This window comes from Protopterus annectens, chromosome 6.part0 (assembly GCF_019279795.1).
Source record: "Protopterus annectens isolate FY-2018-M chromosome 6.part0, PAN1.0, whole genome shotgun sequence".
Taxonomy (NCBI): Eukaryota; Metazoa; Chordata; order Ceratodontiformes; family Protopteridae; genus Protopterus; species Protopterus annectens.
The window spans coordinates 1,918,713,625-1,918,731,818 of NC_056737.1; the positions used below are offsets into that span (position 1 = coordinate 1,918,713,625).

The 18,194-nt window shown below is 38.5% G+C and overlaps 1 protein-coding gene across 1 annotated transcript in view; it reads right to left on the reverse strand.

Annotated features, from left to right (window-relative positions):
• The window catches only part of ABCB6 (ATP binding cassette subfamily B member 6 (Langereis blood group)), a 1,916,984-nt gene that overhangs the window by 386,608 nt on the left and 1,512,182 nt on the right, over positions 1–18,194 (reverse strand). The window contains exon 17 of the mRNA XM_044075230.1: positions 3,515–3,627. Within this exon, the coding sequence (XP_043931165.1) occupies positions 3,515–3,627 (113 nt within the window). The remainder of the gene's footprint in view (positions 1–3,514; positions 3,628–18,194) is intronic.

The window sequence follows — 18,194 nt, forward strand, 5'->3', positions numbered from 1 at the left end:
AACTGGGAAAACTAATCAAGTACCAACTCTTGCTCAACAATTTCTGGAATTCAAAAATTCCAACGCCTTGGATCAACTTATCCAAACCCATACCAGGGGCAGCAATATCCTAGACCTGGTCATTACCAACACCCGTGTTCCACACCAGAGGCCAATTCCTCATTGGTCATATCCTACCACAAGCTAATCACCCTAGACATCCACATCCCGCCCCCACCCCCCATTAGGGAAACCACCATAAAAAATGTCTCCAAAGCCAACTTCATGCTTATGACAGAAGTGGCAAACTTCATGACACCCATGCAGAAGGATAATAGAGGTACGACTGCTGAATCCTACACAAATGCACTTTATAAGCACTTACACGAGTGCATGGATTGTGCTATCCCTAACAGAACCAAGATGCTATCCTCCAAAAAAACAAAGCCAATCTGGTGGTCCCCTGTCATAAACAAACTCTACAACAGAAGAAAGAAACGGTTGCAAAAAAGAGTGAAATCCCATGATTGGAGTAACTCCCTGGTCAGCCTCAGTAAGAAGCTGAGATCCCTCATAAAATCCTCCAAAGCTAGTTACGAAAACAAAATCGCCACTGATTCTAAAGACAACCACAAAGCATTCTATAGCTATGTCAAGAATCTCAATGACAACACTCAAATCTTTTCTGAGTTGCAGCACAATGGCACTAAATTTACAGAACCAACTGATATTGCCAACATCCTGTCAGATAGGTTCAGTGCTAACGTTCCCCCCTCTCACCCCCTAAAGGGCCCATCTCTATACCAAAAGAATGCAAAGTTCCTGTAATCGTGGCTGCACAGGTAAAAAAAACACTCTCCCAAGCCAAGAGCACAGCATCCATGGAACCTGACAACATCCCAGGCTGCGTTCTACACGAACTACAGAATGAACTGGGACCCCACCTAAGCACCATGTTCAATCATAGCCTCACCTCAGGCTTTGTGCCTACTGAATGGCACACAGAGATGGTTATCCCACTCCACAAAGGGGGAGCCACCACAGACACCAGTAACTACCGCCCCATTAGCCTAACGAGCCTGGTCTGCAAGGCCATGGAACATATCATCATGGAACTTATAAACAAAGACATTGGTAATCTCCAAACTCTGGACCCCACCCAGTTTGGGTTTGTAAAAGGCAGATCATATCTCCTAAACCTGACAGACTTCTTTGAAGCAGTCACCAAAGCCGTAGACGAAGGTAAGGTGGTTCACACAGCCTATCTAGATCTCGCCAAGGCTTTTGACATCATCCCCCACTTTGGAATTATAGATTAACTCACTAAACTAAGTATAAATCCCTATGTCACAAGATGGGTTGCCAACCGGCTCACTGACAGAACCCACACTGTGAAAGTAGCAGACTCCAAATCTGACTTTAGACCAGTGACAAGCGGAGTGCCACAGGGTTCAGTCCTGGGTTCTCTCCTGTTTGGTATCTACTTTTTCGAAGTACAGGCTAAAACAGAAGGTCTTTGGCTAACGAAGTCTGCAGATGACTACAAACTAGGAGCCATAATCAAAACTCCTAATGATGTGGACATTCTACAAAAGGGCCTCACTGAGACAGATGCCTGGTGTCAAAAGCCATGGCCTCAAGCTCAATGTCAAAAAGTGCATTATCATCTCCTTTGGTAAAAACTCTGTACCCATGAGCTACCACATAGGTGGTAGTCTACTTAAAACCAAAAGTGTGATAAGACACCTTGGGACACAGGTGGACAGTAGTCTCTCTTTTGATAATCACATCGCCACAGTAGTCAGGAAATCCTAATACGTGGCACACCTCATCACAAAAGGTTTCTCATCCAGGAAAAAAAAGAGGTCATTGTTTTCCTCTACTTGTCACTCATTAGACCCATTATAAAGTACAACACCCCTTTTGGTATGTACCTCACAAGACATCTACAACAACTGGAAAGGCAGCAGAAATACCTCACAAAGAGGATTACCGGCCTCAAACAGATATCTATGCAGACTGTCTCAAAAAACTCCAGCTTCACTCCATCGCATATCGCCTACTCAGAGGCGATCTCTGCCTGACATACAAAGCTATGTCAAACCCAGAGCTGCTGGACATGCTCCACATAAAGAAATTCCAATCCCTCCGAGCTACACGCTCTAGATACCTAAACCTTGTCAGCACAATAAACAGAACATGCTGGGGGGACAGATTCCTGTCCCAGAGACTTCCCATACTCTGGAACAAACTACCTATCTATATCAAACAAAGCTCCTCATTAGCAATCTTCAAGAAAAATCTTGACTGGATGGGAAACAGGAAATTCACCCCTGGGATCACCTCTGTGGCTCTGCTCGACAGGGGCACAGGAAAATAATTTTCTTGTGTGGCAAAAGCCAAGGTACCTTTTTGGCTAGGCTTATATAGACCCTAGGGCCAATAGCGTAATACCTACATATGAACCTAATTCTCTCCAGATAGATGCAATGTGCTTCTTTCACAATGTTACATGGCTAACTGGACTAGCAGCAGCTTCCTTCTCCATTCCCTTAATCACAGATAGAAGACCAAGTGCCACAAGCAATGAGAAAAAAATATTCCATGCAAAAGCCTACATAGTTCCTGTTGAAAAACACTACATGCTATGTCACTCATCAACAATCATCTCCGCAATCTGCCAAAGCACCAATGTAAATGCTAACCACCCAATAGAAAGCCAATATTTAAGGTGAACAGCAGCTCTAGAACAGAAACAAATGTAACCCCTTTCCCAGAAATAATGTTAGTCTCAGTTAGTTAAACTAATAAGGTATTTGTGGGCATACCATCAGCTTTGGTGACCTTGTTATAATTCTATCCTTTACTCACTACAGTGTTCATTCAAAGGTTCACTAATGCTACAGAAGATTAAGACACATCCGTTCCAAATCACAGAGAGTGAGTTTCAAATCAAAACAACTGTTCAGAACACAATAATATTACACTGGTAATTCAACACTGAGCATTTATACAGTGGCTTATATCCAATGCAGCTGCAGTACAGTACGTGATCTTTAGTGGACTGTTTAACATCTTCCTCACATGCGCTATGCTTTTTTTGCAAGGTTTTTTTTTTTTTTTTTAAACAATAACCTCATGTATAGCCTGTGAATTTGTGTGCTACGAGCTATAAAAGAATGTCTACTTTTTTATGATCAACTTCCTCTGCTCAGTATTCTTGTACAAATTTCAGACATATATCTGTAGGCTTGATAATCAAATGTGGTCAACTGCAGCTAGTAGTCACCATCAAAAGAAATGATCTCCTCCTTTTGCATTACTGCCTCTAATTGTCTATATACCTGAAGCAACTGTTCCAGGACTGCCTCTGAAAATGGGCCCTTCACAGAGTATCTACACATTCAAACAAAAATAACATAGCAAAAAAATAGACACATTTTCTGAGTTAATATTCAGAAGAAAAAATACTGTTAATGTCTAGCAAATATGGGATGAATTACTTGGGAATGTTGGCCTTGGGCATATAACTTACTTCATCTAGAAGAATAATCTGTGGCCCTTTCAAAATTGTTCTGGCAATGGCAACTCTCTGCTTCTCTCCACCACTCAGCTTCAGGCCTCTTTCACCAACCTGGGTCTGGTAACCTGGCAACATAATTTAAAAGAAAGGAGGAATTTAACATTTTAACTCATCGCACATTAATCTCTGTAGTTTTCTTCTATTAACATTAGCATTTCAATAACTCTTCACTGTGGCAAACAGACGGAGCCACACATGATCTATTACTAGTGTTTCTACTCCCTGATAGATGGGGAGCACAAATGTGTGAAAGTGCTCCGTGTGACAGCTGAGTAAGAGTCACTCACAGGAGTTCAGCAAATGTATAGCTGTATGTTGCACTCGGCATCACAGTAAATATTCAATATCCACTTCCTGCTCTCAGGCATCACCTCTGGGTAATGTCATTTCTATGGATATTTCAGCCGCCACAGCTAATTTAGCTATGACAAGTACTTGTGTGCTCACTAATACCCACTGTTACAATATTTGGCCACTAGCCGGAAAAGCTATAAACTGCAGGTATCCCTATCTCATAGTCTTCATTATTCAAAACAGAGTCAGGAAGAAGTTTACCACTGAAAAGATCTATTTTCACAGCTCTCACATACAGCTCAATACAAGTAATGTTCCTCTGTTTGAGTTTTAAAAATTGCGTGTTACACAATGACTGGGTTTGTCACACATCCATTGGGATTGTTTTAAAACAAGTGTGTGTGTTAGGTAATGCTAAATTATATTCATTCATCAACAGAACTTTTCTCAGAGTATGAATTGACCATGTTTAACTGAGAGTTTCCAAGTTATGTTGCTAGTAAATGTTCCATACTTGAGCTATTTGTTCCACATTTTGATAACAAAAGTTTTGAAAGCTATGCCACTATCTGTTACAACTTGTATACTGCTGAAGGAAAACATGAAATGAGTGAATGGCAAAAGAAGATGCATCCACATCAATGCAGCCAGTTAACAAAAAGTAGGGTGTCTGTTCCCCTATATAAGCATTTAATGTTCCAGGGAATTGTTATGGCTAGGCTTGTATAGGCCCTAGGGCTAATAGCCTAGTACCAACCTATGAACCTATGTAGATGGTGATAATACAATGTTTTCCAATGGATGCAAGCATGTTGAATTCACTAAGCAACTTTCAAGGTAATGTTAATGTACGGTTATGTCACAACAGCAAAGGCTTTGTGTACCATCTTCATTAACAGACAGACATGTCAGGTCGCACTTCAACACATGGAGGTTCCATATGGGCAGCTGTCTCAAGGAACGCTCAGCAACTGAAATAATACTTCAAAGGAACATACACAAAGAGAAGCCAGATGGAAAAAATAGGGCAGTGCAGATCATGCAGTAAGAAGGAAAACATGAAAATTATACTAAATGCCTTCTGCTAAGGTGAGCTTCTCAAATAATCTTATGCCCATCATTTTACTAATGTCAATGTTCAGTTTGGCTGGAATACCAAGTTATTGGGCTACAAAACCTGCCAACATACCATGCACTGTAACAGTTACACAGTGCCCCTCCTTACTTTAGACTGGAGATCCACCCTGTAATGTATATTACACAATGACTGGCCATTAACATTCAAAAACATGTATGCTGATTGGTCAGCCCAATCAGCATGCCCGTTGTAAAATTCAGCATATACCAAAAGAAAAAATTCCGGATGCCCGGATTTTCTTCTACTGATATATGCTACAGAGATTCCTTTTTTCTTTACTTAAAAAAAAAAAAATAAAATAAAAAAATAAAAAAATTAACTTAGAAATCCAGACACTTCAGAAAAGTACGAGAGAGAGATGGGGCAAATAAAATACAAGGATAATCAGGTACTTTATGCAAAAGTAGAGAAACATACCTTATTATCCTTGTATTTTCTCTGTCCTGTCTTTTAAATCTGAACTGCTCGAATTGAAAAGTAACTTAACTTTTTTCTTAAATAATATCATTGTATAATAGCAATAACACATGGCTGGGTGTGGGTAATGCTGGATTTACACTCAAGGTTAGCTTTGTTTGGTCACCACACCGACCGTGGGTAAATCCAGCATTAGCCACACCCAGCCATGGGTTATTGCTATAGTAAAAGTGTAGATTGAGGACTAAGTGTTACAGCTTCACAGACATCCCACAGTAGAGAGTCCCTCTGAAACAACCTATCTGCAAATGAGTGAGTGGTGCTTGAATGGCTTTTCTGGTAGACATAGCAGTTAGCAAATACTTCCCCTGATATCAATTTGAATGAAAAGAAGTGCTAGCCAAAGCTTCTAAAAAATTCAACTTTCGTGCTGGAATCAAAACCTTTAAAGGAGGTGAAATGTGAAGACCTCCCCCTCAATGACAATTCAATACTCAGAAGGGAAGGCAGTGCAGTATCAACAGAAAATATACTGACATTACAATTTAATGTAGCCTAACTGAACAGTAATATGAACCAATATTAGACCAGCGTGTAAAATAAATACCTAAGGCACAGCTGCCAGGGGAGGATGCCACATTTCTGAAATGGAACAAAGACCAAACCTTTGTATTTAGACACAGATGATTTCCTAGTCCTGGCTTTATTGACTGTTGCAATAGAATTATCACAGTAAGGGAAAACAGTGTAAAAAAACAGGTATCAAAATGTCATCACCACCTTTCACGCTGTGATGGGAGAGATGGAGACCCGATTCTTATCATCCCCTTTATAACAAATTTTACATGGGGTTGGGTGTCAGGCCAGCTGTTCCCACTTTTCCCTATTCAGGGTCATTCCCCCATCTTTAGTAGTTAAAAGCTCACCTATCTTGGGTCTTTTCTCATGCAATCCATCCAACTCTTAAGCTGGATATCCTCATCGCCTCTTAACTTCTTCCTCTGTCCAAAATCTACTTTAACAAATCACTGTTTGCTTTCCTGCCCATGTGACCAAACAATCATAATCTGTTCTCCTTGGCCTTCTCTGTAATTGGGGCTGCGTTGGCTTCTACTCGGACATCATTTCTTTAAATGTCTCACTGTGAATCCTGCTACCCATCTCAGGCAGCTCATCTCCATCATCTCTAGTTTCTTCAGTTGCTCTGCCTTCATTTATTTATTGTCTTTCGTTTACCGGGAAAGTCCAACTAGGCAGAAGTTCCATTTTCAGCAGAGGCCTGGGGTCGAAACACTCCACATAAAATACATATTTACCATGAACAACAATAAAAATTAAACATTTTAAGCATTGCTTTCCAGGTAGTATTAAGACAAATAGTAAAGACACTTACCATATCCTTTAGAAGTTATATTTATTTTACACAAATCAAAGCGATACATATACTTTAGAAGTTATATTATTTTATACAAGTCAAAGCGATGTTCATTGCCTAAACGTCTGTGCTATACAGAAACACAGATTGCTTCAGCTTTGTATACCTTACTTTTCAACTTTTCTGTCATTCGTCTGTCAAACAATAACCCCCCCATCCATTTTGCGCCACTTGGATGCAACACCCCTATGTAACTTCCACATTTGGATGCGACACCCCTATGTAACTTCCACATTTGGATGCGACACCCCTATGTAACTTCCACATTCAGACTTATTTTACCAGCCACACCTCGCAGATACTTGAAGCTAGTAATCTTTTCCACTGTTTTAGATACTACTTGAGTTTTAAATATATTTGGTCCTTCCCAATTTTCTGCTATGACTACTGACATGTCTGTATTCAGTTTCATACCTCATGCCTTCAGTTTTGCATTCCAGTCTTGTATTTTTTGCTGAAAGTAATTTTTAGAAGTGCCACTTCATTTGCACACAGCAGCTTTCTTGACCTGTCCTCTCAAACCTGTTTGCAGATGCAATTGAACTTCAGTATGCAGAGTAGTGGTCTCAGAACTGAGCTCTGATGCAAACCGACTCCCACTAGGAACACCTATGTGAATCTGAACACTATTTGTACTTTGTCATTGGATCCCTGTACATAGCCTGTACTAATTCACTAGTGTTTTTAAAACTCTGAACTGTAGTAGGGCTGCTGAAGTTAACTTTCTTGGGATGCTTTCTCCAACTCTAGGAAAGCCCAGTTGGACACTTTCCTCATCTGCAGTTTCTACTCCACTGCAAACATCAGATCTGTTGCACTACAACTTGAGCTGAATGCGAACTGCTGACCTCCTATCTTACTTTCTATATTCATTGCGCAGCCACCCTCACCAGAACCTTCATAGGGTATGACAACAGACTGATACTTCTGTACTGCCCACAATTGTGGAAGTCTGCTTTCTATTTCTTCTTTAAACACCTTTATTGAATAATCACTTACAACAAAAGCAAACATAAATTAACAGAAAAGAAAGCGAAGCATAACATTTTTTTCATTAACATACATTATACATCACATATCATTTCTTTACTTGTAACTATCATTGTATCAGCATTACATAATTTGCTGAATTCCTGCCTTTAAATTTCCCTCCTCCTCCACTTGAACATTATTCTGCATGTATTATTCCCACAATTTCCATTTACTTCTACTAAACCACCTTGCTCTACTGGAAGAATCAACTTATCCCAGTTAGCTCTTGCCCTCTTTCCCTCCCAGATAAATTCCTTCAACTCTATTATTTTCCACAACTTCTCCTCTATAGTTGATAAAAATATGCCTGAACCATATATAAAACTAAAGGGTTAAAACATTTTCGGTATTTGTAATCTTATTATCCATAAACAAGAGATTCCAGTTTCCCAGATTTTGTATTATATTGTTAGTCTCTTCTCACATATCCTTAGCTGCCATAACAAAACCCTTTTTAACCCACACACTTAAATATGTCATCTTGTGGCTCTGTCAATATAGATATTGCTGAACCAATTCATGTGTCCTTAATTTTATATTCCAAAAAGACCTGAAATTGTCTCAATGTTTGACAACACAGATGTCTATCATCTGCAAAAAAATCCAGCTTTTCTTGGCTGCCAAAGCAATTATATCCTTGCATCTCTGAGTCCCTTTTACTTTCTTTGCCAATGACTCTAAATATAAAGCAAACAACAAAGGGGGAAAAGGAGACCCTTGTCTGGTTTCTCTGTTCAAACAAAAGTTGTCAGAGCTGAACCCTCCCACTTTAATTCTTGCCTCTAACACTTCATATATTCTCCTAAGTAATATTATTGTAGCAGGGAATGCAAATCCATACATTGTCCTACTCATAAAATCCCACCTTACTCTACTGAATGCTTTCTCTGCATCAAGACCAGATAACTACAGCTATATTTTCTATGTTACGCTTTACTATGAATCATCAGATCTACGTTATATGTTCGAAAACTTACTTGTTCGAACCACTAATGATCGACCGTTAGTGATCGAACAATTAAATGTTTGAACATATAAAAAATTAATATTTACAAAAAAAAAATAAAATGTAAAGGGTGTAAGCAGGGGGGCAAGCCCACCTGTGTGCCCCCACACCCCTCACTACTTAAATATACCAACTCCGAGATCGCACTTCAGTGTGCTACAGTGCGGAAATGGAAAATTTCCCATTTCCTTCACTATAGAGTGATCTTGGAATTGGTATATTTAAGTAGCGGGGGTATGGGGGGTGCAAGGGGGCTTGCCCCCGTTACACCCTTTAATTTTTTTCTTTTGTTTAGTTTATTTTTCAAATTTTTTAAAATATTCAAACATTTGAATGTTTGATCACTAAAGGTCGATCTTTAGTGATTCGAACATTTAATCATTCGAATATTTAACACAGACCCGAATCATCATTGTTCTATAAATGTTAAATATATGCTTCCCCTCCACAAAACTAATGATTCATATCTATCAATTTTGACTACAACTTTGCCATTCTTTTAGCTAGTACAGACATAAACACTTTATAATCATGGCTTAAAACTGAAACGGGTCTGTGTGAAACTGGGTCTGATGGGTCTTTACTGTCTTTGGATAATATAGCCACCACAGCTGTCAACCAAGATGTTAGTGCTTCCCCTTCTTTTAAAATACTGTTATAAATACAATCTTCCAGAGCTTTATCACTTTCTTCACTCCTAACTTCATACAGGAATATCATCTGTTCCTGGAGACTTTCCTGAAGCCTGATTATACATCACTATTTTTATCTCATCTCCTCCTATCTAAACTGTTATTGAGCTTAATCTTCTTCTAAACTTGGCATAATTAAGTCTTCCATAAATATTATCATAACATTTATAAAATATCTATAATACCTCTACAGGATCATCAGTATTTTTTCTTGTTATAGGCCCCCTAACTTTGCTGACAACCCTTTCTACTGTCTGTTGCCCAAGTCGTGCTAAACGTTTTTGTGCTCTTAAGTTATCATCAAAAATATATGCTTAACAGCATTATTTCTAAACTCATGCATATTATCCAAATACTCCCTTATTTTTTTCTTTAGCACTCTGCATTTGTGCCTCCTCGTGTTTTGTCAGATTCATCTTATTCTATAATATTTTAACCTTTGTCAGCCCTTTTAGGTAATTCCTATTACCTCTTAATCATCTATTTTATTTCTGCCCTATTTTTAAACTCCATTTTCATTTTACTCTACTCACTAGCTATAACTTTTAAAGATGTTTCTTTCTTCATTAATAATTCTTGAATAATTTCCAATATCCTCTCCTTAAAGTCTTCTCTTTTTAACAGGTAGGTGGAAAAGAATCTAGTTCAGTTGGTCAATGGTCTAAACCAGTGGTGCACAACGTCCGGCCCTCCACACAATGCCATCCGGCTCCCAGAAAGTAACCAAAATTAAAAAAAAAAGTGAAAAAAACTACGTCTAACTCTAGTCATGCAAACTTTCCAGTACGTGCTACTTACCTAACTGACTGCAGTTGTGCACACCTCTAATCTTAGCCACGGAAGTAACTATTCTTTATTGTTTATAACTTATAATCTGTAAATAGTAGCAACTTCCTGCAAGAGTTTGTAATAAGTCATGGCTGCAAGCCAGAATAAAGTTAAATGCAAAGCTGATGCAGAAAACAGGCAATTTCAGGACTGCTGTCTTAAGTAAAAATGCCAGTCACCTGTACCCAGGGTTGCCAGATGTCCCGGGACTGTCTCGGGATCAGCCAGTTAAAATCCCAGTGAAACAGCCTCCACTTTCTTTTTTTTTATTGGCCCGTATGCCAGTATACGAGCCAATCAAAAAAAAATCACTAAACAGAGCTACTTCTGTTTAATGCAGAACTGCCTGATGTTCCGAACTGAACAGAGTCCGCTGTGTGATTTTTTTGACTGGCTCACATACTGGCATACGGGCCAAACACGGAGCTACTTGCGATACACATTTAAGACCCTTTTTTTTTGTCTTCGCTTAGTATGAAAGTCAGAAATCTGGCAACCCTGCCTCTATCTATTGTTAAATCATAACAATTTACTATGTTTTGAGGTGGCCCACAGATGCATTAAGAATTTGTGAAGTGGCCCTCCCCACAAAACAGTTGTGCACCACTGGTCTAACCTGTCAAAACCAACATGGCCAAGACCACGAGTGATAATTTAGTTTGCTGATCAATTTGAACAACCCAAATAACACCTCAAAACAAAACAAAACAATGTTTTTTGCAGGGGGCAAGCACCTGCACCTGCACTCCCCACCCCCTACTAATTATATGGTTTACTATCAAAATGTCGATCCTTACTCCGTCGAATGTCGTGTAATCGAAACCGGAAGTTCGAAAACGATAACATCGATCTCAAAAAAACAATCTACGAACGGTTTTAACATGGGTCGAGGTAGGTGTTCAGTGTTATTCCAAACTACAAACATCTCCCCTACCTCGACCCATGTTAAAACCCGTTCTTAGATTGTTTTTTGTGACTCCGATGGTACTGCTTTCGACCTTCCATTTTCGATTATACGTCATTCGCTGGAGTAAGGATCGACATTTTGATAGTAAACCTAATTATATATATATATATATATATATATATATATATATATATACACACACACACACACACACACATATATATAAATATCAACTCTGTGATCGCACTACGGTGGGGAAAAGGGCACATCCCCCACTCCTCACTATACCACAATCTCTGTCAAAATGGTAAAAGAACTAATTCATCAATCATGTGGTCTCGACCATGTCGGTTTCCACAATTGTCTATTGACCAAATGAAGTAGACCAAGGTGGGAAAGCAGCAATGTCTTATTTTTACAGTATTACCCTGCATTTTTATCTATTTTTTTTTATTGGTGCATGATCTGAAATGGTTACTGGATGTGTGTTGAAGCATTCAATCAAATGCATGTGCTCCTGTGAAATATAATTTTTATCTAGTCTAAAGCAGTTATTGTACCTTGGGGAGTAATAAGTAAATTCTGCCCAAGTTCCTACTACTGTATTCACATCTTCCATACCAAATATTTTCATAACGTTCTTCAGAAATCTACCCTCTTTTGTTATATTTTCCTTTCTAGTTCCCTCTGATACATGCTTACTACTGCAATTCAAGTTCCAATCCTCATCTATATGGAATACTCCCTGCTGAAAGAGGATTTCTCCAAACATTTTCTTAAGCTCCATAACAGCTGTTTTGGAGGAATATAAATACATGCCAGCATAATCATCCTCTCTTGCCAATAGCCCCTTACTACCACAAATCTACCATTATTGTCTTTATTTCTTCTTCTATCACTAATGGAGCCCCTCTAGCAATTAATACAATTTCTCTCCATTTCCTTTGTCCCCGACATCCTGTATATCTATCCTGAAATCCTTTCTTCATCAAATTCACATGCTCATTTCTTTCCAAATGCGACTCCTTGCAGTGTTGCTATTGCTGTTTCATTATTTTGTCTAAAGTCCAGTTGCAGTCAAAGATAATGTAAGCCGCGGTGGTGCAGGGGTTAGCGTTGCAGCCTCACAGCAACAGGTTCTCCGGTTCAATTCTCAGCTAAAGTGCCTTCTGTGCCGAGTGTGCATGTCCTCCCCACAGTCGAGTGAACTTAAAACAGACAAGCAGGTAAGGTGCATGCGTGTGTTGGAGTGCCTTTTTGAAGGTTGGGCGCCCAGGCTGGCAACTCTACAACATAAAAATTCACTGCCAGTCATTAGCAAACTGGAGTTCCACTGTGGCAACCCCTAACTGGGAAAAGCCAAAAGACTTTTTATTGTAGCTATAATGAGAAAAAACCGTTGTTCCCACCTATTGCAAGTTTTCTTGAAAGAGCATTTCCACTTTCACATTAGATGTGCACACTAAAACATCAGCCTGCCAAACATTAAACAGTTGCTTCTTCTCATCTATATTTGAACCTATGTAACATTTTTCAAGACTTTAATGAAAAAGTTCAAACAAAAAACTAAACATATTTTCAAAATACCCCTTTCCCTATTAACTTAGAACAGATACATGTAACTATGCTAATTTTCAAAAATGAATTTCAACCCTAATTGACAGATGCACCCACAGGCATTACCTAACCTAAAATTAAGGTTACCCATGCTAGAATGCATGCTACAGCCTGTGTTCCCTCTTACACTGTTTGCTGTCTGTTCTTTTCTTATCTCTATTCCCCACCCAGATGTGAAAAAGAGCATATATGGTTTCTGAAAACATTAACGTTTAGCCCTAAGAAAATGTGCACTGGCTATGTACACTGTTCTATTAAATGCATTAGATATTCATGATGCTAGAGACACTGACATCTCTTATTTATCATTTCAAACTATTTTTCATTGAACCGATTGCCATTACACCTTTAAATTTTGCATTTCCTTCAACAAAGAATGTTCAGAACTCTCAAGATTAATTGCTTACACCTGCAGATTGCTCACCTCCATGTAAAAGTAGTCAGCAATTAATATTTGTAAATTTCACTCAGAAAAGAATGTACAAGTGCCTTAGCAGCAAACTTCTCGACTCCAAAACGGGCATTGGCTAATGGAAAAAAATATCTTTGCAGATGTAAGAAGCTTGGCATTTCATGATTTCATCATTTTGTTTTATTTTTCAGTCCTACTTCTTACAAAAATACTGGTTTGTAGCTTAAACCAAGGGCAATAATCTAGACTTCACCCTTGAAAAAAACAAGATAAACTATCTTAATTATAGGTATAATATATTCAGTACACTTTTATACTCCACTCAGCGGCCCAAGATCATGGCATATTAACATTAAACTTGCTCTTGTCCAGCCTTTCTTCTCCTGTTATACTGTAACACCTATATTTTTACAACCAAAAAGGGACATCTTTAAAATCTACAGTAGTCACTTAAGAGACTCCCCTACATTTAAAATACTCCTGAGTACACACTACACAAAACTGCTTTACTATATATAGCATGTAGTTTAAATCATGAAATACTTTATACAAATACTAATAACAACAATTGTTTTACTTACAGTTACTCTTTTCCCTTTTACTGTTTTTCTGAACACTAATGACAAAGTGGGGTATGTGTTGTACAGTCCACACACAAGTTTAACAAAGTCAATAAAAAGTTCAGTCTTTCTCAGCCACTTTTTCCTGTAAAGTCATATTTCTCAATGTGATTGATGTTTTATAGTCTACTATTTATTCACTAATTTTAGTGTTGCTAATATTTTTCTTGTTCATCACCATCTCTCAACATCAGACTATGGTTTAAGTCCAAAGTACTCCTGATTCTTCCAGACAACTCCTGTGCCTTTTTCCCTTTCTCTCAAGTATTTCCTTTTAGAACATCGGAAATGGTTTCACTGGAAAAGTCTCTCTCAGAGCTTTACTATTAGAAGAATGAGAAAGAGTCCCTTGCTGTTTGTTGGCTCATATTTTGTTTGATAAACTTTTTATTTTCTCCTTTTCCCTGGTAAAATCTGTTTTTCTCTGCACTTTGTCCTCTAACTCTATCATTTTCTGAAACTGCTCTTCTTGAGAAATCGCATGCTCAGCCAGCCTTTTCTTCATTTCAAACTCTGATTTTTGCAATTTTGTCAGTTCATCTGAATATTCAGTTAAAGCTTCTTCTATTTTTTTCCAGCCTTTTATTATTGGAGTTGATATACATCTTCAGTTCATTTATTTTAATATTTTTTGACATTTGAATGATTTTTCCTCTAAATGACTGGAATTCACCTTCTGTACCAATGATGAAGCTTGAACAGATTTTTGCTGAATTCTTCATAGCCAGTGATTTTCTCTTCACCTTTTCTGGTTGATTTTCTTTCAGGTTCTCTAAAGTTCATCTTTTCTGGCATCCAGTTTACTTACTAGCCAGTAAATGAACTTTATTCCAGCTGACAATACCACTGGGTCTTATTTCTCAGTTTCTTTTTTCACACAGGGAGAGTTGAAATTAAGCCGTTGCTCATTGTACAGCCATGTTGGAAGCGTAAAGTTATATTTATTCTTGCAAACAACTAACACTTTTCAGCCATCACTGATGGGACCCACCACACTGTACTGAATAAACATCAGGAACCTTTTCTAACCCCCTAGCAACCTGATTGTATCCTCAATCACTTTGTCTCTATCTTCTGACACTCTGTATTTCTTTTAGGGTGGACTGGCTTTCCTCTTTCCCTCTTTTTCTGCAGGCTCTGCATGTAGAACAGCAGCTTCTGTAAGGGGTACTTAATTTGGGAATTTCTTGGCAGATCTCCTTCCACCTGACCTTAATGTCCTCTGCACTGGCAAGTAGATCATTACATACATCCCTTATGAATGGCTTCTGCCAACTATCTTTTTTTATCTTTCTGTTGTTGCTTTGTAAACTGATAAAGCTTCTTTGTTTCATCTGCTGAGACACTTTCCAGACATGTTCCAGAAGTCAGCAGAGTTTCTTTGATGGCTTGTTCTTTGCCATTGCAACTACTCTCTTAGCCTCTGTCAGCTAGCCAGTATTCCATATTTGCCTGATCTAATTTTCCCTGGACTCCTCCCTTCTTTTTATAACTTCCATGACCTCCTGCATGTCACCAACAGCTGTCCTTATGCATCTTACTTCCAGACATGGCTCAGTTACATATCCATGCTATCATCTTTACACATGCTGTTTTGAGATGCTAACATTTTTCTTTGACTCCATCTATTTTCTCTTCCTCTTGATGTGCTAGAGCCCGGAGTATTTCCTTGAATTCATATGCTTTCACTTCATTCAAGTTCTAGGTTTTCAGCATAGCTTCTATTGAACTTAAGAGCATTTTCTGACCACTGTTTGCACCTGATTGTGTTCACCAGTGGTTTATGCTAGGGGCTTATTTTTTCATTTGTATGACTTTGCAATCTCTAATTTGACCCCAAAGTCCATTTCTTACAAGGAGGAAATCTACCCAAGTTGCATGTTCCCCACTCTTACAGGTAATCTTGTTTCTCTCTCGGAAAACCTGACTCTGTTGCTAATAAATTAGGTCATTCCAGACAAGGAACTGAACATACTGCCATGCTAAGTGTTTACCTTAGACACAAGGTACAGGGTTTGATTCTCACCCTTGACGGGAAATTGGCAAGACTTAAAATGGCATGCAAGGGCAACTAGCATAGTACTTACCTATGAATCTATGAAGATGCTGTCAAAGAAGGGAGAGCCATGGCTGATTTGGGCAAGAGCAAATTACTAGAATCAAATAGGACTTCCTAGTTCTGCTTTTCAGTAAAACATTGAAATAGGATGAGTACAACAATTCTCATATCTAGTCTTGTTAAACAGCATCCTGGTCTTTTGGAAGACACAGAGGAAGTTCGGCACTGACTAAGGCAATAAATGGATGTAAAGAATTCCCCATTTCTTTGTCAGATCTGAAAAAAAAAACTCTGGATGATGCTACTACTTGAAGTCCTAATGAAGCTATGGATTTAAGTCATTCTCTAACAAGTTCTGATACTTCATCAGCTACAATGCCCTCAAGTCAACACTCAAAGAAGGCCAACTTCTATAGTCTTACAGATAACTTGCACACATAACATTATGAGTTATCCACTGCCAACTCGCCTCTGGGTGCATAGCTTCCTTGAAATGGTCTGCACATCTGTCATCCGGCCAAACAGACCCTTGATGACTGAACAAATCTAGGGAATTGCCATTTCCAAAGTAGGAAGCTTTGGATATGACTTCTGGTATGTTGTTATGTTAGAGGACCTCCTGGTCCATACACCAGTAGAAATCTAGTGCCATTTCTGTGAGAACAAGGTTATTTTCATTTCAATTCTATTTAGTCTTCTGACTGGGGGAGGGCATAAGGAAAATAGGAGGAAATAGTCTCTGTATCTCCACATGCTGATGAGGAGACTTCCAAGATGGCTGCCACCAAAAAAGCATGTTAACTGGAGCTCTTCTAGCAGGAAAATGGATAACTGCTGAAAAAATCCTATGAAAGATCCTAGACAGAGGATTATTTGGTCTAAATGTCAACTTAGAAAACATCAGGGTGAAACAAAAATAAAGGGATAGAAAATGGGAGAGGATAAAGTTGTGCTGGGCAAGGACTCCACTGAGACTCAGTGGGAAACAGACCAGTGTATGGTTCAGATGGAGGAGATGGCTTCTAACACAAGGAAGAGAACATTTCACACACACAGTCAGAGATCTTTAAAATAAGTGGGACACTAGAGGACCACATAAAATCAAATAAGAAGAGAATGGAAACACAAGAAACTTTGAATAATCACTCTGATGTACAGGTTAAGCTGCAAAAGTTAGAAATTAAGGAGTGTGACTGACAGAAAATGAGGCATCTCAAGAGGAAATCTCCTTAGAATGGATGACTTAGAAGGCAGACCTAAGGTTTACAGCCATTCTTGAGAAGTTGGAAGGAACAAACTGCACAGGCTTTATGAAGACAAATATTAACCAATGGATTTCCAATTGCATCCCACAGCAGAACAAATTAAGAGAGGGCACACTGCATCCCCATAAAGTGTTTTAAGAAAGCAGCTGAGACTAATAACTGTAAAGATGCATATATACCAACAAAAGGAGATGATGTTACCAACAAATGTGGCACAGGCAAAAGGTGCTCAAAGGAAGTATTCATAGAAATATCATCACTCAGCTTATGTCAAAATGAAACAGATTTATTCCAGTCACAAGAAACTGTCAACATAAATCAGCTGTTAACTGAATTAAACATGAATAATAAGAAATATTAATATTCTGCACTTGTGGTAAATAAATAAATAAAGCAATATTTCTGTGGGGGTGAATATAGGGGTTTCAGCTGTATCTGCTACTTTCACTGTGTAAACAATAATAGTTTATACAAGGCACCCATTTATACTTACTAGGTGGCAAGATCTGAAAAGTTGTGCTGAAGCAGTGTGTGGTACAGAAAAGGGCTACATCAGCAATTCTAAAATGAAGAACTGAATAAACAGACACACTTTTAAATGCAAGGACTTTTCCTAATGTTAAAAGCTCAACTGAAGTAAAAAAGAAAGAAAAAAAAAAGTTATGTCTTACCATAATATTCCATCTGTGTTGTCCAACTTCATTCCATTAACCTGTGGGAATATGGTTCCAAAGCTCAGAACCAACCGGCCACCTTCTTTGAGTTCAAAACTTCTGACTTGAGCTCCCCTACCTACCCATAAAACCCCACTCCCCCACAGTACCCGAGATCTAGTTTGCCAGCAAGAACATAGTGTCCATTAACTATAACACAATAGTATAAAGATCAAATGTACAAACAGATAATCATA